Consider the following 26,722-nt stretch of genomic DNA (forward strand, 5'->3'; position numbering starts at 1 on the left):
AGAATGTAAGTCCATCTATTGTCTCTGAGTCTAGAATATAGGCAGGGGTCAGCTTTTCCTTGCTTGAACCCCTCCTTAAGTAGTAATTGATTCAGTTTCTCATTCCATGCTCTGGCTGCCTGCTTTAAGCCATAGATGCTCTTTTGCAGTTTGCACACTAGCCCCTTCTTTCCAGGTTCCTCAAAGCCTGGTGGCTGTTTCATGTAGATGTCTTCCTCGATTTCCCCATGTAGGAAGGCAGTCTTTATATCCAAGTGTTCAACTTGCATCCCTTTGGCTGCTGCCACGCTGAGCAATGTTCTAATTGACGTGTGTTTCACAACTGGTGCAAAAGTCTCATCATAGTCCTGACCATAGACTTGGGAGTATCCTTTGGCTACTAGTCTGGCTTTGTAGCGCTGTACATCCCCTTCTGCATCCTGCTTGACTTTGAAGACCCATTTGCATCCCACAGTCTTTCTTCCAGCGGGTAGTTCCACAAGTCTCCAAGTCTCATTTTTGCGCAAAGAGTCAATTTCTTCCATTGCTACTTTTCTCTACTTCTCAGCTTCATCAGCTGGCAACCTTTCTATATCTTGCCACGTAGTGGGTTCTTGCATCTCTCCTCCTTTAGCCATGAGTGAGAGTCTGTTAGGAGGAACCCCTTTGTTATGCCTCTGTGAGCGCCTCAGTTCTGGTTCTGGTTGTGCAGCCCCTTCTGAATCTGGCACTGATTCCTCAGGATCGCTGCTTGACTCCAGATCCATTTGAGTCCAATCATATGGCTCTTTATTCATCTGGATTTCTGGGGAAATCTTTGATGCTTCACCTTTATTTGGTCTTTGTCTTTCATCGAAATACACTGCATTGCAGACTTTGACCTTTCCACTTTTTGGATCAAGGGTTCTGTATCCTCTAGATTCATAGCCAACAAAAATTCCCGGTTCACATCTGCAATTGAGTTTGGTCCTCTTTGCTTTGGGAATATATGCATAGGCCATTGAACCAAACACTTTGATGTGTCTTAGGGAAGGTTTTCTGTCGTGCCAAAGTTCAAATGGTGTCTTATTTGTTGCCTTGGTTGGCAATCTGTTTTGCAGGTAGTTAGCAGTCATCACTGCTTCACCCCAGAACCTGTCTGCTAGATTGGCATCATGCAGTAGACATTTGGTCATTTCCACTAGAGATCTGTTCTTTCTCTCAGCTACCCCATTGAGCTGTCCAGTAAATGGAGGGGTAGTCTGGTGAGAGATACCATTTGATTTCATAAATTCTTTCATCTGGTTTGACATATATTCCCCTCCATTGTCTGACCTCAAACACTGGGGCTTCCTTCCAAATTTGTTGTTCACCAGTGCAATATATTCTTTAAATTTCTCAAACACCTGGCTTTTCTCTCTTAGAACATACACATACCAAAATCAGAAATAATCATCAATGAAAGTCAGGACATACTTATTTCCACCTGAACTGACCGGTAACGGCCCACAAACATCTGAGTCCACCAGTTCCAAAATGCTCCTGGACTGTACACTTCCCCTTGCTGGAAAGGTTGGCTTGACTCCCTTGTTAAGAATGCAACACTGACATCTGCTAGCCATTTCTGGACATGCCCTTATATTAAATCCCTCGGTTAGTTTCCTCATTTGGGAGTCAGTTTTAAAGTCTAGGCTTCGGTGGCCCAATTTTCTGTGCCATAAGAAATCACAATTTTTGTGTTGGCAACTACTTGCCATGTTTGCTTGTGCAGTAGCACAGTCCAGTTCAAAAAGTCCATCATCCCGCATGTGGGCAGTCATGATTAACTCATCACCTTTAGAGATGTAGCATGCTTCATTTTCAAAATTTCAAAAATTGCTTTTCACCCCTTCTTGAGTCCATGTCCAATTGAAATCAAGTTGACTTGCATCTCTGGCACGAAAAGTGCATCATTTTTCTTAACCTCATACGTTTCAGTAGCAGAGCCACAAAGTATCTTTGCTGTCCCCTTGCCTGCCACACTTATCTTCCTTGAATCTGCTAATGTGACATCCGATTTGTAGCATGTGTCGAGTTCAATGAACAGATTGCAATCACAGATTATATTCTGGGATGCACCTGAGTCCAGGATGAAAGTGTGACCCTGTGTTCGCTCTCCTAAGGTAATGCTGTAGCTCTTGGCATTACTACTGGCTCTTTCAGATAAGCCACCTTGTCCCTGCTTCTCCTCCTCCCCTCTTTGTTTGTCGCCATGACTCATTCCTGTGTTTACTTTATTGCCATGGTGACCAGGTCTGTGCCCTCTGAGTTTCCCGCTCTTTGAATTATATGCTGATGACTCACTGAGGCTACTTTGCTTGCTAATGCTGGAATTACTTTGCCTGCTGAAATGTGCCAGAGTGCCATCACTTTCAAATTTCTCCTGCTGCAACTTTATATTAAAATTCCTCAGACTGGACACGACATAATCAACCTTCAGTTCACAGTGAGACAGTTCAAAAGCGACAATTAGGGATTCAAAACTTTTAGGCAGGGATTGTAGGATTGTCCCAATTAGAATAATTTCATTCAATTCACATTGGTTACTCTTCAAAAGCCTGTTAATTTCTAAGATATTTGCTATGTGGGCTTCAAAGTCTCCCCCCTTCCTGCAGTTTGCTTTCACATAGCCTTTTATACAGGAGAAGAGCTGCGTTTGCAGAGACTTGGCCACATTGGTTTTTCAGTCTATCCCACGCATTTGAGGCTAAATCAGTATCCCGCACATAGATCAATAAATCATTGCTTATACTCAAAATTAAAAGGCCATATGCGTGTTGGTTTTTCTTGTCCCACGAGGCTTGAGTAGCTTCATCTTGGGCTGGCCGTCTCTCCATGAGCACTTCAAAGATTCCTTTTGTCATGAAGATCGCTTTCATCTTGAGGGCCCAGGTTTTGTAGTTATTGCCATCCAGTTTGGGAAAAGAAGGAGCATTCCTGAGTAGGCTGTAGTCACAGGATCCATACTGCAGTTTCTAACTAACTCAGCTGCACTTTCAAAAATGAAAAATGAAAAATAAAATAAACTCTGCTTGTGCCTAGAAGCCTGTTGCTCCTGCTGGGCCCATAACCCTGTTAGAGGTTGTTGATTTTTACCCACAATAGGTAAAACAGCAGAGCACTAAGGAATGAGCACACACTCCAGTTACAGAGTAGATGGTTGGGATATTGCAGCTATTTAGAGAAAACACATGGAGATCCTTGTGTGACTAAACACTAAACATTTATTGGTTAAATACACTTAGATAGGAAAGACCTATCTCTAATCTAAAGGACTACATAGTGGATAGGTAAGGAGAGAGAGAGAGATGTTTCCATCTGCTGTCTAGGAGGAAAGGAAGGATTGTGACTCAGCACAGGAAGTGCTGCAGAGTCAGTTCAGGGGTCATAGAGTAGGGACAGTTAGGGAGACCCTGACTCACTGTCTCTACTCCCAATGCCCCTAGTGGTCATTAGGACAGTTGGTGCAAAAGGTCGATGCACTGGAAGTTCATCTCCAACATTTTGTGCATAACCTTTGGCAACCAGTCTTGTTTTATATTGTTAGATATCCCCTTCTGCATCACGTTTGATTGTAAAAACCCATTTGCATCCTATGGCTTTTAATTTCTACCCTCATGGCTCTACAAGAGTCCATGTTTTGTTCTTATAAAGTAATGCAATCTCTTCTTTTGCTGCCTGCAGCCATTTATTTGTCTCTGAGTCCAGCATGCCTTCAATTTTGTGCTAATCTGAAGGTTCTGGCATTTTCTCTTTGGCTGCCAATGACAATCTTTTAGGTGGAATCCCTTTATTGATTCTGCTTAAGTGTCTCACTTCTTGTTCTATCTCAGTCTCTCCTTCTTGATTGGATCTCTCCGGTTCTGTCTCAATCTCCCCTTTTCAACTGGGCCTCTCTATTATATCAGAGTCTATGATTACATCTTTATTTTGCTTTTGTGGTTGCTGTATAGCCTCTTCACATTGGAAAATCCAGATCACAGTCAGACATCACATTGGCATTTGACTTTAGCCTCTCATCAAAATATGCAACTTTGCACAGTTTAACAGTCTCTGTTATAGGATCAAGTATTCTGTAGCTTTTGCTGTTCAGTGCATAACCTATTAATATTCCTTCTGCAATCTAGTTTTCTTCTTAGTTCTTTAGGAATATATGCATATGCTTTGCATCCAAAAACTCTAATATGCTTTAAGTTAGGTTTTGTCCCATTTTACAGTTCAAGGATTGTTACTCCTTTAGTTTTAGTTGGAACTGTATTCTGCAAATAAGCAGCAGTGATTACAGCTTCTTCCCAGTATTTGTTTTCCAGACTCGAGTCAAAAAGCATACTTCTAGACATTTCGAAGTACTGTTCTTTCGCTCTCCACTCCATTTTGGTCTGGAGTATGTAGTGTCTTCTCATATTTGATTCCTTATTCTTTCTAGTATTGTTCACTATCCTTCCCAGTATATCCCGCACCATTATTAGTACACAAAGCTTTAGGTTTTCTTCCAAACTTCTTGCTTACCCTAGCCACATATTCTTTAAGTTTCGGCAACACCTCATTTTCCTCTTTGAGTAGGTAAGTAATAAAAATCATCTATAAAAGTCAGGAAATAGATATTCTTTCCTGGTCTCTTTACTGGAAAGGGCCCACAAATATAACTGTGAATGAAATCCAAAACCTCACTGGATTGCCTTTCTGTGGTTGATGAATATATGCTCCTTTTTGCTTTTGCTTTAACACATTCAGTGCTTCAGATGTTTACTAATTTTGAAATTCATTCCTTGCTTGGATGCCAAAATCGGCAATGCCATAAACTCATGTTATCTTTGCGTGCACTGTGCACACTCACTTGCAACATTTGCTTGATCTCTTTTGTATACAATCTCATACAATTGATCATCTTTCAACATGCCTTTCATCAGAAGTTTTCCTCCTTTGAAAATAAAGCAATGGTCCCTTCTGAAAAGAACTCTATATCCATACCTTGTAGCTGTTTTTATACTAATTAAACTGTTTTGCAAACTTGGGACATAGTATGCCTCTGGAATACACACTTCATTCACTCTTTTGCACCAAGATTACACTTCAGATAAACTGTCCCTTTTCCTTCTGCAAAAATTTGCTGCACATTAGCAAGGTATATAGCACTTTTATGTTCCATGCTTATTTCAGATAAATCTTGCACATTGCTGAAGAAATGTGAAGTAGCACCACTATCCAAATATATTTTGTTTCTACTTTAACTTGCAGCAACCCTGCAGATGATTTATTTTGCAGTGCACCATTTTTCATCAGTCTCAGCATGATTTTCATTGCTTTCACTTTTGCATTGACAAGCTTGTTTGTTAGAAAGTCCATTTTTCTGGAATTTAGTCTTATTTCATTTTCTCTGTTGAGAATAAATCCCTTGCTTTTTATTAGGACATGCGTTCCTTAAATGCAAGGTATAAACCCACATATAAAACATTGCCATCAGCACCTTTATAGGCTTGGTTTTTAACTGATTTTTCCCTTTCTCTTTGCCTTTTCAAATTAAATTCTTGCAAATGCTCCTGCACAAAACTCAGTCAAATTTTCTTTCATTTGCAGAAAATTGACAATATTCTCATATTCATTAAGCAAGTTATTAAGCAAAAATCAAATTGCAGTTCCAGCTCTTTCAATATTCCCCAAAATGAGCATATGTGCTCTTGCAAACTCTCTCCCTCTTTGTATATTTTATTACACAACTGCAGCATGAGAGAAACTCGACTATTCATGGTTCTTTGTTGAAATACCTCCTTCCCATTTCTCTCTTGCTGTATTTTTGTCTTCTAAATGATAGATTAACTGATCACTTACCGTCAGAGATATGTGTCCCATCATGGCTTGCTTGTTTGCATCATCCCATTCTCGCATTATCCCATTCATTTTCTGTTAGTCTGGAAGAACAAAGACCCTCTTTGTTCTTCCAGAACATAAGATAGTTCAAGAGTATTCAGCAGCATCTTCACTCTGAAGAACCATTTTCTCTAGTTTGTTTCATTGAGCAGTTCAGCAGTGGGATGCCTTCCCACAGATGCAGATAGTAATCTTGTCTAGCTTTCTTGCCTACAAACTCTTTGTTATTTCATAACATTGCTTCACAACTAGGCCCACATTTTACCAACTTGACAATAAGGATATTGTGGGGGACTTAATCAAATGCTTTGTCAAAATCAGGATAGTAAGTCCACAGTATTCCTATAATCTACTAAACTAGTAACTCTATTTTTTTTTTAAGAGAGATGAAATTATAATCTAGTATAACTTGTTCTTGACAAATCCATGCTGACTCCTGCTCATATCAAATTCTTTTCTAAGTGATCACAGACAGACTGTTTAATAATATGTTGTAGAATCTTGCCAGGTATCAATGTAAATATGACAGGTCTGTAGTTTCCCAACTCTGCCCTCCCCCCACCACACAATTTTGAAGATAGGCATAACATTTGCTGGTCTCCAGTCTACTGGCATGTCACCCATTCTTCAGGAGTTTATTTTTATTTATTTATTTATTGTTAAATTTATATACCGCCTTTCATTAAAACAATCCCAAGGCGGTTTACAGCAAAATTTAAAAACAAGATTGTAAAAGAGTCACCAAAGATTACAGACAGTAGTTCTGAGATCACACCAGCAAGTTCCTTCAGTACCTTGGGATGTTATTCCTGTGAACCTGGACACACTTAAACTCATTTAAGGTAGCTAGGTATTTTCTTATCACCTCTTTACCTATCTCAGGGCACAATTCCCTTCTTTCTTCATTTGTGCATCTGTTGCCTGGCTGGACCATATTTGCCTTGTGGGAGAAGACGGATGCAAAATAGCTCTACCTGATCCCTGTCACCCAATACTAATCCATCTTTTCCAAGCAACAGACCTACCGCTTCCTTGACTTCTCTTGTTTCAGAAATATCCATAAAAACCCTTTTCATTGTTTTTACCCAGCACAGCATCTCTCTAGTGGCTGCGGCTGGTGTCTACTTTATGTTTCTTTTAGATTGTGAGCACTTTGGGGACAGGGAACCATCTGATTTATTTATTATGTATTTTTCAATGTAAACCACTTTGAGAACTTTGGTTGGAAAACTGCATATAAATATTCATAGTCATAGTCACAGATGATGCTAGGAATAGGTGGATTCACAGCTGGTTGAACAACCATACCCAAGTAGTAGTCATTAATGGTTCCACGTCATCCTGGATGGTGGTATCAGTGGACTGCCACTGGGTTCTATTCTGTGCCCTATGCTGTCCAATATTTTCATAAATGATTTGGAAGAGACAGTAAAAGGAATGCTTATTAAATATGCAGATGACTTGAAGCTATGGGTGGCAGCTAACATACCCTGTTTCCCCGAAAAAGTAAGACCTACCCCGAAAGTAAGACCTAGCAGTAATTTCTGATGTACCGCTAATTGCCCTAGTGCATTTTGGGGGGCTAAAATTAATATAAGACACTGTCTTATTTTCGGGGAAACACGGTATCAGAAGACAGAATTAAGATTCAGTCCAAGCTGGATAGACTTGAATACCGGGCCAAACCCAACAAGATGAAGTTTTAACAGAGACAAATGTAAAGTCCAGCTAAGAAAAATCAAATGCACAAATATAGGTTCAAAGGAGGGCAACAAAGATGGTAAGAAGTCTGGAAACCAAGTCCTATGAGGAATGGTTGAGGGAGCTGAGTATCTTTAACGTGCAGTTGAGAAGCCTAAGCCAAGATATGACAGCCATCTTCAAATATCTGAAGAATCATCACATGAATAAAGGAGCAGAATTGTTCTCTGTTGCTCCTGAGGACAGGACTAGAACCAACAGATTGAAATCACAAGGAAGCAGATTTAGGCTGGGAATTAGGAAATCTTTCCTAACCATAAGAGCTGTTCCTCAGTGGACGGATAGACAGCCGTCTGTCAGCGATGCTGTAGAATTTTGAAGGTAAGGTGCAGGTCTAATTCAGACAAGAGCTATTTCTTAGAGCTACAGATTGTGTTTTCCTCTCTTTAATTTACCTACCATATGAAAAGTTCTTTAAAGAGCAAAGAATAAGACGAGTACAGCTAAAGTGTCAGATAGGGGAAAAAAGAGGTCTTCCTAGAAGCCTGCTGTGTATATAGGTGCAAAGTGCAGATTTTGTTAATTCCTGCTATTCAGCCAATGCATACTACTTAATTAAAACCATCCTATCTTGGAATGAACAGTTGTGGCCTATTGACAGTAGTGCCAAAAAGATGCCTCTGAATACTAGTTGCAGGGGAGTAATGATAGGAGAGAAGTTATGACTTTATCTCTTGCTTGTGGTCTCCCCAAAGGCATCTAGTTGGCCATAGTGGGAAACAGGGGCATAACTAGGGGAGAGGGGGCTGTGTTCACCCCTCTCCCTGGCGCCCCCTCGGAGTGAGGGAGATAATGAAGAAAATAGGGAGGGGTGGATCTGGGAGGCCCTCAGGAGCTGGGACTCCCAGGTTCAATTATAGCTGCATCCCTGGTAGGAAACAGGATGCTGGATTAGATAGACCATGGCCTGATCCAGCAGGGCTTGTATTATGTCCTTATGATCTCAAGATTTGTCAGGGCTCAAGATAGGGGGCCAAAGTAGACAGAATGAGTGTTGAGAGGAAGCATAGGGCATACAAGACTGGGGGTGGGGGCGATTTACGCACTCAGGGCAGACAGAAAGAAACATATAAATTATAGCACACCCAGGAGTCTTCTGCAGCTGTTTTTTGGTGTGGAAATTCTCCCAGTTTATCTAGAGAGCAAGGATGCAAAGTGCATGAAAGCATCCTGCAGAGCCACCTGCATAGTTACAGATAATTCTGTAACATATTCCCCTTGAGGTTGTGTGCATACATTTGTATAAACAGAGCAAGAAAGTTGCTATGGAACCACACTCATCCTGTTTTGATCAGATGTACTACGGTATCTTCCCTGCAGGACTTTGCTCAGGAAAAGCTGTTTTTACTAGTTGTGGTCTAACCTGTTGCTGGCTGTTTGCCGTGCTGATTGGTTGGCCCCTGTGACATCATAAAGCCACCTCCTTCCATGCCTCCCTGGAGCAGTTGTTCAAGTTTAAAAACATTGATTAGGATTTAAAAATAAGCAGGATAAGAAGGTGAAGAAGAAATGTTTATTTAGACAAATGCGTGAAGCACATGGAAAAATACTAATAAAGGAGGTTAGCCCATTTGAAGCATGAAAGAGAGAGCCAAAGAGGCAATGTGCAGTGGACTTGGAGGCAAATATGTGTGCTATCTGAGGAGGGAAGAGAAGGTATTTATTTATTTATCGGTCATTAAATTTTTATACTGCTCTTCATTAAAACAATCTCAAGTCAGTTCAAAAAAGATTTAAAACAATATAAAACAATAAAAGTTACACAATAAGAATATTAAATTGGAATATAAAAATACAATTTTAATTAAAAGTTTAAAAAAACATGCACAATATAACTTTAAAATACAAAGCAGCAGCAACAAAACAGTACTCAGATAAAAGCCTAGGTAAAAAGCCAAGATTTGTTACTAGGGAGGTGCGAGCCGGCTTGAGGTCAAGCCAGCTTGCACTCAAACTGGCCCGGCTCAAGAGCTTACCGCACCCGCAGGGCCAGTCCAGGGCCCATTTGGTTTTTTTGTTAACCAAAAACCCCATGGCGGACTTACCCTCACCCCGCCGCCCTCTCCCCAGGTTTTTTCAACCCATTTGGGGTCATTTCCGGCCCTTTATGGGCCTCTTTGCAGTGATGGCAGCCATTTTGGAGGCCTCCACACATGCCCACTGACCATATGCATGGCTGGGGTCATAACCCAGCAGATGGTCATTGGGCATGCACAGTGGCCTCCAAAATGTCCACCACCGCTGCAGAGAGGCCCTAAACAGGCCGGAAATGACTGAAATTGGAGAGAAACCGATCAGGGGAGAGGCTGGCGGGGGAAGGGGGGACATCAGAAGAACCCCCCCACAGCCGCGACAGCACCCCCCAAAGCCCTGCAATGGTGATAAGTCAACCACTTATTTTTGTTAATTTTTTTTAAAAAAATCCATTCCCCTCTGAGCTGGGCTCAAACTGGTTTGGACTAGAGTTCGTCCAGGTCCAGCTCTGGTGTAAACAGAACCAGGCCAGACCTGGTTTAGTTCAAGTCTGGTTCTACTAGAACTGAACCAGATTTTCCGGTCTTGTGCACACCCCTAGATTTTACTTGCTTTCTAAAAACTGTGATGGAGACAGGGGTGGATGCCCACCGGGAAAGCATTCAGAGGTTTGGGGGCAATAACTGAGAAGGCCCTGTCCTGCGTGCACAGCAGCTGAGACCCCCTCATTGTTGGCACGTGCAGCAGAGCCCCCTCTGATGACCTCATCACATGGGCAGAAACCCTTGGGAGCAGGCAGTCCCTCAGGTATCCAGGGCCCAAAGGTAGGAGGAAGCCAACCTCATCCTTCAACAGGAACACACATGCATGCACACACACTTGTATGTATATATGTCTGTACAAAAGTATATGTCTGTACACAACATAGGGTGTTGTTTGATCTAAGATCGTAAATAAACAACTAAACAACATAGGGTGAAGTCTGTGGCAGGCTGAGAACAGAATATGGGATTTCCCCCATCTCTTTCAATCAGGTACGCATCCCTCCTTTCCTATGCTGACAGCAATGGTCCCAGAGGCCTCTATGTAGTAGTTACTGGGGCTTCTGAAGGCATGCTTTCATTTCATATGCTCTGCCCACCTTTACTCCCCCAGTCCTTCTCAGCAGCCACCTGAAGACCTAGGACAGCTATTTGAGCTGTTTCCCGCCCCCCCCCCCCCCGCGCCCCAGAGTGGCCCTGCATGATAGGCACAGAAAATAAGGTGGTTTAAAGATGTAGGATTTTTCTGGTATAGAGTATGCTGATTCTATGCACCTCATATATGCTCAAATAACACCCAGACTGTGTACTTCTCCTTCCTTTTCTAAATAATAGCTGAAATAACTAGCAGGAGCACAAGGGAGGGGCAAAGGATCACTGTGCAAAACCCATGTGCAAATTTGTGATTATTGATTTATTTATTGCCTTTGCTAATCAAGCAGCCAGGTATGTGAGGTACTGTAATCTGGAGGCACCATAAGATCCTTTGCAACAGGATTGGGGAAAATGTGACACACACACGAACACACATACCACCCATGGACCTGTAAACAGCCTCTACATCATTGAGAAGAGAAGAGAAATCTCCACCATCCTGCCATAATGTCATTTGATAGAGGTGTGTGGCCGGCTGGAGACGGACAATCATTTTGAAGAGAGTCGATAGACTGGGAGAGTCTACATTTCTCATGAGGTACACACATAGCACTTTTGGACCATTATCTAGTAAAACAGGCTGGTTCCATCCTAGCTGTTAAGTTTGGAACAGCTGACTTTCATTCATGCACTTCTTACGGGGAGGTCAGGTGTTGTGAACCAACTGCACACCAGTGCTTTCTGAGTTTTATTCTCAACTTTTTCCAGACCCAATTTTAGTGAATGAGCAAGTGGTAAGATGTATCAACTCCAAGGGAAATGTATTACGCTGGGGAAAGTTTCCAAAATTACATCAAAGACATCTGTCTTTTTAAATACAGTATGTGACTAAATAACTTATATATACTTCCTTTTTTTGGTTACTTCTAAACTATATTTAGATTGTTTGAATTAGGTTGTATTTATTTACTACACTTAAACGATGTAATAAAATATTGGTGTATTAATGCAGAAAAACATGCTTTTGTTTTTCTTAAAAGAGCACAACTGATTTTTTAATTACTTTGCACCTTAAATAAAAATTAGAAAGCATAAAATTATCTTTAATTTGAACTATGAATGATTGCTGTACAACCATCAGTAACAGAGATATATCCAATTACTGAACAAAGGTCATTGGCCATTTTTATTCCCCCACCCCACCCCATGCAGCACTTGTGGCCTTGGCAACATGTGAATTTCAACTCTTGGGGAAAATATCTTCAAGAACAATGATACCACAGCATTGTGCCACTAATTTCCCATGTAAAATTATTTCATCCACTATTTAGGGAACTTCTAGACATGCTTCTTATGGCACCACTCTGTTGTGCTTTTCTGCTGTGAACTGCAAGCAGAACATAAGAACAGCCCTGCTGGATCAGGCCCAAGGCCCATCTAGTCCAGCATCCTGTTTCACACAGTGGCCCACCAGATGCTGCTGGAAGCCACAGGCAGGAATTGAGGGCATGCCCTCTCTCCTGCTGTTACTCCCCTGCAACTGGTACTCAGAGGCCTCCTGCCTTTGAGGCTGGAGGTGGCCCACAGCCCTCCAACTAGTAGCCATTGATAGACCTCTCCTCCATGAAATTATCCAAACAGTTCTTAAAGCCATCCAGGTTGTTGACTGTCACCACATCTTGTGGCAGAGAATTCTATGAGTGGATTATGCGTTGTGTGAAAAAGTACTTCCGTTTGTTGGTCCTAGATTTCATGGCAATCAATTTCATGGGATGACCCCTGGTTCTAGTGTTATGTGAGAGGGAGGAGAATTTCTCTCTATCCACTTTCCACATTTATAGACCTCTATCATGTCTTCCCACAGTCTAAATAACCCCAGGTGTTGTAGCCTTGCCTCATAAGAAAGGTGCTCTAGGCCCCTGATCATCTTGGTTGCCCTCTTCTGCACCTTTTCCAGTTCTACAATGTCATTTTTTAGATGTGGTGACCAGAATTGTACGAAGTACTCCCGGTGTGGCCGCACCATAGTTGTGTAGAAGGGCATGATAATATTAGCAGTTTTATTTTCAATTTCCTGGATCGCCCTGGATCCCTTTTTGAAAATCGGTGTTACATTGGCTACTTTCTGTTGCTCCAGTACAGAGCCTGATTGTTATATATTTTGGCAAGGAGGTCGGCAATTTCACATTTGAGTTCTTTGAGGCCTCTTGGATGGATGCCATCTGCCCCTGGTGATTTGCTAGTTTTCAGTTTTTCCAGACAGTTCAGAACATAATCTCTTGTCACTCAGTTCTTTAGCCTCTATCCCTGAAAAGCCTGTTTCTGGAACAGATATATGCTCAGTATCCTCTGCCGTGAAGACAATGCAAAGAACTCATTTAGCTTCTCTGCAACCCTCATATCCTCCTTAATAATCCCTTTCATTCCCTCATTGTCTAATGGTCCAACCGCCTCCCTGGAAGGTTTCTGATGTATTTAAATAAATTTTTGTTATTCCCATTGATGCTTTTTGCTAAATATTCCTCAAACTCTCTTTTTGCCTCTCTTATTGTCATCTTGCATTTCTTTTGCCAGAGTTTGTATTCCTTTCTGTTCTCTTCATTTGGACAGGCCTCTCAATTTTGGAATTCCCTTTTATGGCTTCCTTGACACTACCTGTTAGCTATGCTGGCATCCTTCTGGACTTAGTGGTGCCTCTTCTCCTTTTGGGTATACAGTCTAACTGGGCTTCTAGTATTGTGATTTTGAGTAAACTCCATGCATTCTGGAGCGAAGTGACTCTCCTGGTTTTCCCTTTCAGCTTTCTTTTCACCATACTCCTCATTTTGGAGAAGTTTTCTTTTCTGAAAATCAAAGTGTTAGACTTCCTTGGTGATTCTCTCCTCGCATTCATGCTGAATTTGATTGCACTATGGTTACTGTTCCCTAAAGGGCTGATGACACTGACATCATGCACCAGGTCCTGGGTGCCACTCAGGATCAAGTCCAAGGTCTCCTTCTCTCTAGTTGGTTCCAAGCATATCTAGAAATTTGACCTCTCTGTCATTACCTGACTGTGAATTTACCCAGTCTACAGGTGAAACTCGGAAAATTAGAATATCGTGCAAAAGTCCATTAATTTCAGTAATGCAAATTAAAGGTGAAACTGATATATGAGACAGACGCATTACATGCAAAGCGAGATAAGTCAAGCCTTAATTTGTTATAATTGTGATGATCATGGCGTACAGCTCATGAAAACCCCAAATCCACAATCCCAGAAAATTAGAATATTACATGGAACCAAGAAGACAAGGATTGTAGAATAGAACAATATCGGACCTCTGAAAAGTATAAGCATGCATATGTATTCAGTACTTGGTCTGGGCCCCTTTTGCAGCAATTACTGCCTCAATGCGGTGTGGCATGGATGCTATCAGCCTGTGGCACTGATGAGGTATTATGGAAGACCAGGATGCTTCATTAGCGGCCTTCAGCAATTCTGCATTGTTTGGTCTCATGTCTCTCATCCTTCTCTTGGCAATGCCCCATAGATTCTCTATGGGGTCAGGTCAGGCGAGTTTGCTGGCCAATCAAGCACAGTACACTGTATACTTTTCAGAGGTCCGATTGTGGATTTGGGGTTTTCATGAGCTGTATGCCATGATCATCACAATTATAACAAATTAAGGCTTGACTTATCTCGCTTTGCATGTAATGCGTCTGTCTCATATATCAGTTTCACCTTTTAATTTGCATTACTGAAATTAATGGACTTTTGCACGATATTCTAATTTTCCGAGTTTCACCTGTATGTGTGGGTAATTGATGTCACCCATTATTACAGCCTTGCTTCTCCATGATGCCTTCCTGATTTCCTGCTGCAGCTCTCCGTCACTGTCAGCATTTTGATCTGGAGGGTGATAGCATGTCCCCAGCAGCACATTTCCTTTCAGGCCTTGTATTGTCACCCACAGGGTTTCTGTGGAGGACTCCAGTCCACCTAGGTTTTCTACCTTGTTAGAGTCTATCCCTTCTTTAACATACAGTGCTACTCCACCTCCAAGGTGCCCCTTCCTGTCCTTCCTATAGAGTTTATATCCAGGGATAACAGTGCCCCTCTGGTTCTCACTGTTCCACCATGTTTCTGTTATGCCCACTATATCTATTTCTGTGCTAGTAACCAAGCACTCCAGCTCACCCATCTTGGCTCAGAGGCTTCTGGCATTGGCATATAAGAACCTATATGCCAAATCTCTTACCTGGTGTATGCTATCTTTCTTTTGACTCTTTGACCAGCTGGCACAGCCTTCTGTCTGCTCTTTATGTGGTTCTGCTCTGTTCCCTTCTGTTTTATCTGAATCCTTTGCACCCTTGCACTTTGAAGGATGGCATTTGCCAAACCGCATGCTGCCCAGCTCCTGTAGGCTATTCCCCAGGCGTCATTTTAAAACCTGCTCTGCAACCTTTTTTATTTTAAGTGCCAGCAGACTGGTTCCATCTTGGTTCAAGTGCAGCCCGTCCCTTTTGTACAGGCTTTGCTTCCCCCAAAATGTGTCCCAGTGCCTAACAAATCTAAACCCCTCCTCCTTGCACCAACGTCTCATCCATGCATTGAAACCCTCAGCTCTGCCTGTCTCACTGTACCTGCTCGTGGAACAGGTAGCATTTCTGAGTATGCTACCTTGCGGGTCCTGGACTTCAATACACTACCTATCAGCCTAAATTTGGCTTCCAGGACCTCCTGACTACATTTCCCCACATCGTTGGTGCCGACGTGCACCACAACAGCCTATCTAGACGCTGCATGATGTCTGCAACCTTCGCACCAGGCAGGCAAGTCACCATGTGGTCAACACGCGAGTCACAAACCCATCGCTCTGTACCTCTAATGATCGAATCACCCACTACAAGGAGGCCTCCCACCCCCAGGAAGAGTATCCCCTGTGAGAGAGGATATGGGCACATCTTCCACAGAAGGGGTCCCTTATACAGGAGCATTTCCATTTTCCTCAGTCCTCTTCCTGGGCTTTGGTGGAACTGTCATCCGGGCTGAGTGGTAAGAGCCCTCCAGCCCGCATGTGTGTCTCTATGGCCAGGCACTCTCATGAGAGAGTGGTCCACTCAGAAGCAGGATCCATCTTCACTGCATTGGGAGCATCTCTTGTAAGATCGAATCCTGCTCTAAATGGGCAGTTCTGCTCATGAGGTTTGGCTGGGACTGAGCATGCTTTCACCACACGGAAGGGACTGGGGCCCCCTTCCCCTACCAACAGATACAAAAATAGATCAAAATCACCCAAAATAAAATGGCAAATCATAAACCACTCCAACCTATTCCTAGCGTCCTAATCCTATATATCCATATTAAAGATGTGCAAACCGGCTTGATATCACACTGGTCTGGTTTGAGGGCTCGCCCTCAAGCCAGACTTGGCCCAGTTTGGCTTGAGGTCGAGCTGAACACCCTCGAGCCAGTTCAGGTCCAATTCAGGGGTTCTAAAGGGTTGGGTTTTTGTTTTTGTTTTTTAAAAATTAAACTTACTGCCATGCCAATGGCCAGGACGCATGCACGGCGGCCTCCAAAATAGCTATTGCCACCTCAGAAAGGGTGAAAATGTCCTAGAAATTGATAGAAACAACCTTTTGGAGATGGGGGGGGGAGGCTAGCAGGAGGCCATCGGGGGAGGGTGAACTGATGGAGATTCCCCCCACAGCCATGGCAGCACCCCCCGAGTCTGCCGCCAAACCCAGCAATATGCCAGGTCCAGTATGAGTCCAGTTCAGACTAGAACCAAACCGGTCAAACTGGTTTTGTGCACACCCCCAATCCATACATCACCACTTAGCACTTTTCTTCTTCTTTTCTTTTCTTCTTTCCCTTCTCCCTCTGCAATAATAGTGGGCTGTTTGGTAATTAACTAATTAAAGGTAAAGTGTGCCATCGAGTCGATGTTGACTCCTGGTGAGTGCAGAGCCCTGTGGTTGTCACTGGTAGAATACAGGAGGGGGTTACCATTGCCATCTCTTGTGCAGTGTGAGATGATGCCTTTCAGCATCTTCCTATATCACTGCTGCCCAATACAGGTGTATCCCATAGTCTGGGAAACATACCAGTGGGGATTCGAAGTGGCAACCTCTGGCTTGCTAGTCAAGTCATTTCCTCCAGTGCGCCATTAGGTGGCCCAATTAACTAATTAGAAGAAGTGAAATATTTGCTTAAGGCAACTTACTCCTGAGTATATATACCCATGGGGACAGATTGGGGGAATTGGTTATACAGAAAATGGCACTATATTAAACACTGTGTGGAACGCATGTTTTAATTGCAATTCCAACTGAGTGCAGAAAAGCAATGCTAGAGAGCTCTAGCATGGAACCAGGCAGGATTTGCAGATTTGGGGGACACCTCAGAAGCCAGCCTGCAAAGCCTTTTCCCAGAACAAGTGGGATAAGCAGACACAATGCAACCAAACCATTTCCCTAACCTTCCACTTACTGTAAAAACAATTGTCTCCCCTATAAAAAGACAGATTGGGAAAATTAAATGATAGACTGAGTCCTGGAGTGCTGATTTGTGTGTCCCCTTTGTGCTTGCCTTTACACATACATTCAGAGGCAAGTTCCCCCTCATTTACTGGTAAAACAACATCAGATGAATAGAGAGAACAAGGCTGTTTTAATCCACATGCTGGAAAGGCAGCTATAAAATGTTGTCTTTATCTATTTCTGGGAAGTCAGTTCTGCTCTTTTGTCATGTGATGAGAGAACAGCCACAATGATCTCAAGATATGATGACTTTTAAATGAACTCAGGGAAGAGGATGGATATATTAGGAGTTCCCATATAATTGCACCATGGCAAAGGTTTTTGCCAACTCAGCGCTATAGATGATGATAATGGCTTGTTTTTCGACAAGGAAATTTTCAAAGCAGTTTACATAGCAAAAAGTAAGAGAAAATGGTTCCTTACCCTAAAAGGGCTAACAATCTGAAAAAAGCATACACAGCGCAATCCAGTCCTGAGATGTGACCTTTGCTGTAACCTTTGCAGTGCTTGCCCACACATCAGGGAGAGCATAAGCTGCACAAGTATTTTGAAGCACTGCAACCCTATAAACATTTACCCACATAAGCAGTGTGAAGAGCCATGGGGGGCGAGGGGAGCAGGCTTGACCTGCTCTCCCCACAGATGATTGCCGAGCCCTCCCTGGGCAGCCGAATCAGCCACCCACAACATTACTGGCTTCATCACAGAGCAGGTTGAGGCTGTGGGGATTGGGGTCCTCCCAGCCCCTGGAAGTCCCAGAATGCCCCACACAAGTGTGGAGGTGCACCGCAGCAGCACACGACTGGGAAAACGGGCTTAGCGGAGAGCTCGCTCCGCTAACCTCATTTAACAGGGAAGTATTTAGGAGGGGTGGCTGCCAGGAGCTGCGTGGCTTCTGGTGCAGCACACAAGTGGCAGAAACCAGGCTGGGTTCCCTTAGCCTAGTTTCTGCTGCTCATGAGAACAGCCTTAGTGTTTAGTGGGACTTACTCTCCTGTGGGTGTGCAGGTCAAGTCTCTTTCATCCAGGAGTGAGAGGCCACCTCAGCGTCTGAATACTGAGCCAGAAATAAATGTTGTTGAACACAACGACTTGTGGCTGGAAATCCAGCTAATCAGCCATCGTTTCTGCCACTCATGAGCATGGCCAATCAGGTCTGCATGGTTGCAGAAGCCTCTAACCAGAGACCTTTAGCAGCAGGATGGCAGCCAGCCATGTTGCGCTTTGCCATCATGATAGCTGACCAGAGGAGGGAGTTGCTGGCCTGCTCTCTACTATGCTACCGTGCCACCACTGCAGTGGGCTAGACAGGGCAGTATTGCAGGTACCAGATCAGCAGGGACCAGATGACACAAAGGGTTTCTCCAACAGGGTCTCACCAGGTCTTATAATGTTGTTGGCTCTGGCCTGACTCCTTGGTCTTAGTTACTGTTGGACTGCACAGTCCACTGTGAAGGAATGAATCCTTCCCGTTGGTGTGTTCTGTATTGCAGAGGTCTTTTCTTTGTGGTTGTGTTTCATGTGGTTCTGTATCTTTGTATTAATTCCCTCTAAGTTGTACTGAAAAGCAGGACAGGGGTTCACAAGCCCTGGTTGACTGGTTGTTGTGAGGCGAAGGTAACTAGTTTAGGAGGGAGAATAAGGAAGTGTCCTGATTGGGTGGATTGGTTGCATTCCGGGGGAAAGAGAAATTGTTATGTTGGGTTGTATCCAGGAGAAATGAGAGAAGATTCTGGGTGACTGCCTCCAGGCAAAAGAAGAAAGTTGGTGGAAGAAAACTGGAGGGAAAGTTGAAAATAAAAGGAGGGGAGGCAAGCTGAGAGGATGCCTGAAGTCTGAGACAAAGGAAGCCTGTGCCGAGGGAAGAAGCCTGAGCAGAGGCGTAACTATAGGGGGGGCAGGGGGGGCACGTGCCCCGGGCGCCATCTTTTCTGGCCACGTGGGGGGCGCCGCCATGACCAATTTTTTTTAAAAAAAATTTGAATTTTTTGTTAATACAAATGTTTCCTGCTCAGTGCAGCAGTGCTGCAGCAGTCAAGGGAGCGCATCAGTGCCCCCTTCCCCATGAGCGGTCCCTTCCGTGCCGCCTGCGCCCCCCCCCATTGCTTTGCTGGCGCCTGGCGGCCAGTCAGTGGCCTGGCTTGGCGGCGGCGGCGGGCGCTTGTGAGGAAAAACCTAAGGGGGGGCGCAGTGGGGGGGCGCCATTTCAGTGCTTGCCCCGGGCGCCGTTTTCCCTAGTTACGCCTCTGAGCCTGAGTGGCAGTCTGCTGAGAGAGAGATGAGTCAGGAATGGTTTTTGCAGAGTAGGAAGGGCAGAAGTTGCTGGAGAAAAGCAGAGAAGAAGCCAGGCCTCCTTAGTTCTGCTGGGCCTGAGGACAGCGGACTTCTTGTTGTACACGCCTTACTTGTACCCTTGCTTCACTGAACCTTTTTTGTTATTCCTGTACTGATTTGTTTTTGAAGTTTAAAAGTGTTTTTAAAACCAAGTAAACTTTTTCTTGTTTTTTTTACTATTTCACTGTATCCTACCCCATGCCTACTTGCCCAATTGCTTTACCACATGATAGGGATGTGCAGAACATTCCGTATTCGGAACATTCCAACTCAAGATGGGCCATTTTGAGTGTTCCAAGCTCAGAACACTCTTCAAATGAAGGGCCTGTTTTGAGCTTGGAATGGAACGACCCCTTCCTGAGTCGGAATGTTCTGAGCATCCTGAGCACCATTTTGGAAGTGTGTTTTTTACTTGCTGACTGGTTTTTGCACTGGTTTCCAATTGGCTTGCGGTCTCCTTGCTTCTTGGTTGGCTTGTATCATCATACAAATCAAGTTGGTTTGTATGATAACAAGCCAACCAAGAAGCAAGGAGATCACAAGCCAATCAGAAGTCAGTGCAACAACTAGTCAGCAAGAGAAAAACACACTTCCAAAATGGTGCTTGGAACATTCAGAACACCCGAAACATCTGAGCTCGTTCTGTCAGAACAACCGGCTTGCCCAGTTGTTCCAATGGAATGTTCTGGGGATCTGCTCTCCATTCCAAGCTTGGAATGGAAAGCAAATCCCATTCCATGCACACCTCCAAAATGGTTCTCAGAACGTTCAGAACGCTCAAAACATCCAAGCTAATTCTGTCAGGGCAACCGGCTTGCCCAGTTGTTCCAATGGAACGTTCCGGGGATCTGCATTCCATTCCAAGCTTGGAATGGAACACAAATCCCGTTCCATGCACACCCCCACCACACGACTGGGTTTTTATTGGATAGGAGAGAGAGAGGCTTCAGAGACAGGGTAGGGTCAGTCAGAAAAGCTACAATTGTCTATCAGGAGGGTTTCCACACAGGGCTGTTACCGTGAATCTCCTCCAGAAGAGAGTGTGTGCATTCACACACCAGCCAGACTTACCCCAAAGCCCATTCGAGATCTTTGGAAGCACCCCATACACAAATTGGACTTTTTCTTCCGAATTCTAGCTTATCCCGATGAATTTCTGGGTTTTTTAAAATCCTAGTTTTAAACAAGTTTTTCTTAAAACATAGCAGCAAATGCCAGGAAGAGGCACTGACTAGAGGCACTGACATGATCATTAACATGATAAGAGGAAAGTACTCTTTAGGAATGCAAATAAAATTGGCTTGCCTAGATGTGAAGAGTGGAAAAACCAGTTTCCAGGAAGCAAACTCTTTGAAAGTTCTAGTTACAAAACCTCTGTGTATGCTCAAGTTGACTTTTTTTTTGGAACAATATTAGTCTGCTTGCTTAAGGTTTTCACGGGTTAAAAAACAGGTTTTACCAACAAACTGCTGTAAAGCACACCACGCATGTGTTGGAAAAAAGGGAAGAAAGCTGTGAGTATATACAAATGCTCCCAGTCTAGGACAAGAAGATTTTGAAGGCAACATTGTGTTCCTCCCCATGAAGTGCTCTCTCTCTCTCTCCTCCCCGCCCACCCCACCACCACCACAACTGGCTAGAAGGAAAACATGGAGGCATGGAATGTGAGCCTGCACAAAAAGAAAACCTGAGAGCAGAGGGGAGGGGCTGCTTCCCTCATGCTGCGAGTATAATTCGAAATGGCTTTGCTCAACATTTACCCCAAGAGCTGGCAGCTATGTGTGGGAAAGCTCCTGGTGGCAGTGAGCTGATAAACTGAGGGCCAGCGGAGGCATAGACTTAACTGCTCTCTAGACAAGAAGCTTTGACAGTACCCTTGTGTACCCTTTGCCAGTTATTGCATTTGGTTTTACATGGTTGTGCCTTTTCTGTTTTGCATAAGCACAGAGTAATACAACAATAATGAAAGATTTAAAAAAAAAAAAAAGAAAGACAAGCTAGAATTTTCTGCCTCACAAGACAATCTCAAGACCAATTTTTATGTTACCATTCCACAAAGCTAACATAATTATTCAATCAGCTGATCATCAAACTCCTGTCCCTGTACTGCTCCATCGTAGGTCCTGCCAGCATCTAATCACTTCTCAAGAAAATTATGCAGTCATTCTCTTGTTCTTATGTATCAGTAACAATCTGTTAATTATAGATCACCTTAGATTCAATTTCATTGATTCCACAATAGCACAACATTTAAATTTGATCAAATTCATTCTACCGCTCAGTTTGAAGCACCTTTCCAGTGGATGTTAGGGATCTATTTCAGGAAAGTCACAGAGTGTAATTGAAAAGTAAAAACAGATGGAATATAAAAAGAGAACTCACAGTGCACCACAGTTGTGATGTGGTGAGCCCCACATCACACACACAAAAAGTGAGATGTGTATACTAGTGAACTGGCCTGCAGTCATGTCCCTTCCCTATGCTTAAGCCCCCCGCCCCACCTTTATTTTTAAAAGTGCTACATAAACATTAATGAGTTTATTAGTTCATTCATCAACCAGGAGACTAAAATTTAAAATTGCAGGGATTGGAGGGGAGATTGCTTAGTGACATCACAGGGGAAGTCAACCAATCAGTGTCAAGCATAGCCAGTTTCTGCTTCAAACTTTTAGAACATTATTTTTCTCAGCTTCATCCTGAAGAGGAATAGGTACATTTTTTGACTGATTCAGTAGAGGTATTTCCAGAGTGACCCATATTGCTCTTAAAATGTTACATCTGTCATCCTAACAAATAAAACACAACCATTTCCACATCCTGAAACAGGGAACACAATCAGAGGCATAGCAAATTTGGAGTGAACCCTGGGACTAAAAGGAAGATGGGCCCTGCCTCCTCCATCACCTACCTTCTTCTTCAGAGAGGTGGGGAAGAGAGTCAAGAGCAAATTATTGCTCATCTGGTGAGTCTGCTCTTCCTCAGGAGACTAGAGACAATTGCCCCCACCCCTGCACTTTGTTATCACTAGCTACACCGCTGAACACAATAATTTTAATTGTTGCAATTCCATATACACAATTCTAAAAAATTAACTTTGGGTGTCTTAATTTCCTCCATGCCCAATTTAACCTTTCAGGTCATTTCCTTGTGCACATTCAGGTGAAATGTTCACAAGTAAGGAATCTAAATGCAGAGGTGACTTCTAAGCTTCATTCTGTATTCCAGTCAGAATGGTGAAACTTTCTGAGATTTCAACATGCACATTTGGAATCTGATATTAGGACTTTAGGAAAAGGAGCTCTGTAATGGCAATACATTTCTGGAAGTGACCTTTTTGCTATGGCTCAATCCAGACACCAAATCATGGTTAAGAAAGCTTAAACATAAACCAAAATTATGGTTTGACAAGAGGTCTGAATTGACAAGTCCTGGGTTGCAAGCAGCTAGCAAACTCAAATCAGAAACTGTGGTTTGAAATGGATATGCAAACCCTGCCCCCCTTTGCACTTAATAGCAAACTGACCTATGGTTTGCCCCCATTCCCCCCGCCGTGCTCCCAGACGATCCAATCTGGAGTCTGGGAGATGGGGGGCAGGGGCTGGCTGCACTGGTTTCCTCCTTCGCATTAAGGAAAGCCGTGTCAGCCAATCAAAGGAGGAAGAGGGAGGATCTTCCTACCCTCAACTTCAGTTGAAGACAAGTTGCAGCCTCCGGATGACCTGATGCAGCCTTCTAACTGGAGGTTTCAGCAGTGACACTGAAGTGCGACTGAGAGTTCAGATTCAGGTAGGGGCCACAAAGCTTGGGTCACTTTTCTTTTGGAATAGTGGGTTTCCGCGTTCAGACCACAGCAAACCTGAACCTCTGGCATGGTTGCCTCTGGTTTGCCGTTATGTGTGAAGGCAGACCCTGCTTCTGCTAACTATGGTTTGGCATGATGTCTGAATTGACAAATCATAATTATGGACATTGTCTACCTCCAGAGGCTGCTTCATCATGAAGAGGGGAAATAATTTAGGAAGCTGAGTGCTGAGAGGATGGAAAAATAAAAGCAGATAAGCATGGTTCTGAAGTCTGAACCATAGTTTGCCTGTTTGGAGACTCAAACCATGGTTTGGGTTCTAAATTATGATTAGTACAAACTATGGATGATGCTTGAACTGAAACTTTTAAAACTTTCCTTTTAATATATTAAAATGTTATATATATTTAATATATAACAGAAACGTTATCATAGTGTGTCAAGTGATGAGATTTATTAGATTTACATGTTTCAGATTAAAATTCAGGAAAAAACAAAAATAGTCTAAGCATGGAAATTTAAACATTGTGAGAAAGGCTGATGTGTTTCTGTGAGTCTGAAGTTACTATACCATGGTATGTTGTGAAATTAAGATGAAATTAAGGGAAGAGAATGTGCAGAAGTGTCCTTTACTTTTCAGACTTATGTGTGCTGTAGGGCAGCTGGATGGAGTCCAACCATTGGTCTGTCTAGCTCAGTAATGACTACACTAACTGACAGGGTCTCAGACAGGAGATGTTCCCAGCCTTACTTGGAGATGCAAGGAATTGAACCTGGGACCTTCTGCGTGCAAAGCAGATGTTTGACCACTGAACTATGGCCTCATCCCCAACCATTTGTGCAGTCCTTATTGCCTTGGTTCAGAATAGATGTGTGAAACTTACCACACACACTCAACTTCTGTGCATGCAACACCTACCACAGAATTGTCGGTGAAAACATCTGGATTATTCTCATATATGAATTTCTCCACCCTTAGCTGGCGAAGTTTGAACATCTTGGATCCTTTGTTGGTGAGGAGAGAGAGCTCTTCCAGCATCACATCCCGGGGGATGCTGATCTTCTTCCCCAGGTTCAGCTTGGACCCTTCTTGTGGCATGACTGAAGGTATACAATAAGAATGATGTTATAACCACAGGAACCTAAACTTTCATTTGTTCCTTCATCAGCACTAGTGACAACCAGAACAATTTGAGAAACACTGCCTAATAAAGCATTATTAGTGAAATCTGCTTTCTCTGAAAGGCATGGAGGAAGAACTAGAATGCCTGTGGGGTGGGAGGGGAAGGATTTGCAGGAGAAAAGAGGTGTTTGTTGGAGGGGATAAATATCCTTGTAAATGCCTCCCACGCCTCATAGTCTCATTATCTTTGCAAAACATGTGTTTGAGAGCAGTTGTTTCCCAAGAACTTTCTTATTCATTTATTTATTTATCTATTTTGGTTGGTTGGTTGGTTGATTTATATACCACCCTTCCAAAAATGGCTCAGAGTGGTTATCTTGTCCTGCTGCCCATAGTGTTCCTGTAATACTTTCTAAATCAGTATTCTCCACAGCACACGTTGCATGATCTCCTGTCTATGCTCTAATGCCCAATAGTCCAAGACACTCCTCCTGGTCAAGCTTGGTGCCAAGAAGGATTAAACTGGGGGTGCCCGTGGAAAATGAGGGTGCCCTCTTGGTCCACCAGTCATATAAATGTAAGAGATTCCTTATGGGCATGTTTGTTGGAAAGAACTCTCTGTAGCTCATTATAGAGATTCATTTTCAAAAACAGGACGACTCTTCTGGATTTGACAGTTGGTGGTGGAGGCACTGTGATCCTGAATGGCCACCGTTTTATCACATGTCACCAGTGGTGCACAAAAGCCTCAGGCCTCTCCTGTAAAAAGCCTTTTCTTTAGTAATGATGTAAAACTGTTTTCTGTGTGTTCTTGCCAGCTATTAGTTGCAACTCTACATTCTTTGTAAGATTTTAAGGGGTCCTTCTCATGGCACTCTGTGCCTATGTCTGTTGGGGAAACTATTTAGATAAGCATATAATATTTTTGAAACTATCTATATTGATATCAGAAACATATAGCAATGCTAAGATTTATGACTCAAAAATGAAAGACACAAGTATACTAGTGGATTTACTTGCAAAGTACAGAGCTTCTGCATATAGGATCCTCGTTTCATGTTTCATAAACTACTACAAACAACAGATACAAAGTTTACACATAATGACAGACCATATTCAAACCGCCTTGGGATTGTTTTAATGAAAGGCAGTATATAAATTTAACAATAAATAAATAAATATTCAGGTTATTATGCAAAAAAAAGAAATAACTTGTACATCTTCCCCCGCTCCTTTTTTTGGGGCAGCAAATTCAGAAAGGAGATTGTCAAAAGAAATTTATCTCAGAAAATCCTATTCTACAGAGAGAAAAGGGAATGACAGCAGGCTTGACGGCAATATCGTTGACCGTAATTTATTTTTAATCAAAGTCAGTCTGGAGAAAGCTTTTTCTCTTTCACAATTTCTAAGGAGCAGATATGTAAAAAACAGGTTTATTCGGACAAACAGATTTATTGCTCTCCCCATGCTAACTGAGCAGAGGACGCCTTTTAAAGTGGTGACTCTCTTATATTTAGCAGGAACTTATCCAGACATGGCTTCATGCCATGGGGTATCTGAAGAACGAATCTGCTTCGCGGCAGATTCACAGCTGTTTAATTCGGGGGATTAAATGGACCGTCCATATAGGGTCTGCTCCTCTCTGCAATCCCTGCAGATCTTTTTCCTGTGTGTGTTCCCACAGCTTCCTCTGGATTTTTTCTCCAACCAATCACATCCCAGAGGAGGAGGCGAGAGACCTTTGTTGCTGTTAGTTTGACAGTTAGTTGCGGAAGACCGGTGAGACAAGTTGCCAGGAAGCCCTCTCTGCTGACTCTTGGAGGTTCGCAAATTCACCCAGCAATTTTTTTTTAAAAAACAAAACACGAAAGTGTGCATTTTAAAAGCCGATTTATTGGCAATGGTCCCTTCACACGTTGCAGAGAAGTGTCGGGGTATACAAAAAACTTTGTTCCCCCCCCCCAGAAAAAGCTGCTGCAAATAGAGGACTTTTTTACTCCGGACATAATTTGGGCTAAGCTAGAATGCGCCCTAATTTGGGGAAAGCCAGAATTGTGTGTGAACTGGATCCTTATAGCCCACTGTGATTTCAGGGTAAATCTGGCTGATATGTAAACTCGCACCCTCCATTTCAGAGGAGATGCGAGCTAAAAGCCATGTGTGTAAAAGTCCCACAGGGGAGAGCAACTGGTCCTATCC

At 43.1% G+C, this 26,722-nt stretch overlaps 1 protein-coding gene across 2 annotated transcripts in view; it reads right to left on the reverse strand.

Annotated features, from left to right (window-relative positions):
- The window catches only part of MYOZ1 (myozenin 1), an 86,667-nt gene that overhangs the window by 41,179 nt on the left and 18,766 nt on the right, over nt 1-26,722 (reverse strand). For both annotated transcript variants that reach the window (XM_053313102.1, XM_053313103.1), the window contains one exon: nt 24,320-24,501. In XM_053313102.1, coding sequence (XP_053169077.1) covers nt 24,320-24,501 — 182 coding nt within the window. The remainder of the gene's footprint in view (nt 1-24,319; nt 24,502-26,722) is intronic.

The sequence above is a fragment of the Hemicordylus capensis genome, chromosome 3 (genome assembly GCF_027244095.1).
Source record: "Hemicordylus capensis ecotype Gifberg chromosome 3, rHemCap1.1.pri, whole genome shotgun sequence".
In the NCBI taxonomy this organism is placed as follows: domain Eukaryota; kingdom Metazoa; phylum Chordata; class Lepidosauria; order Squamata; family Cordylidae; genus Hemicordylus; species Hemicordylus capensis.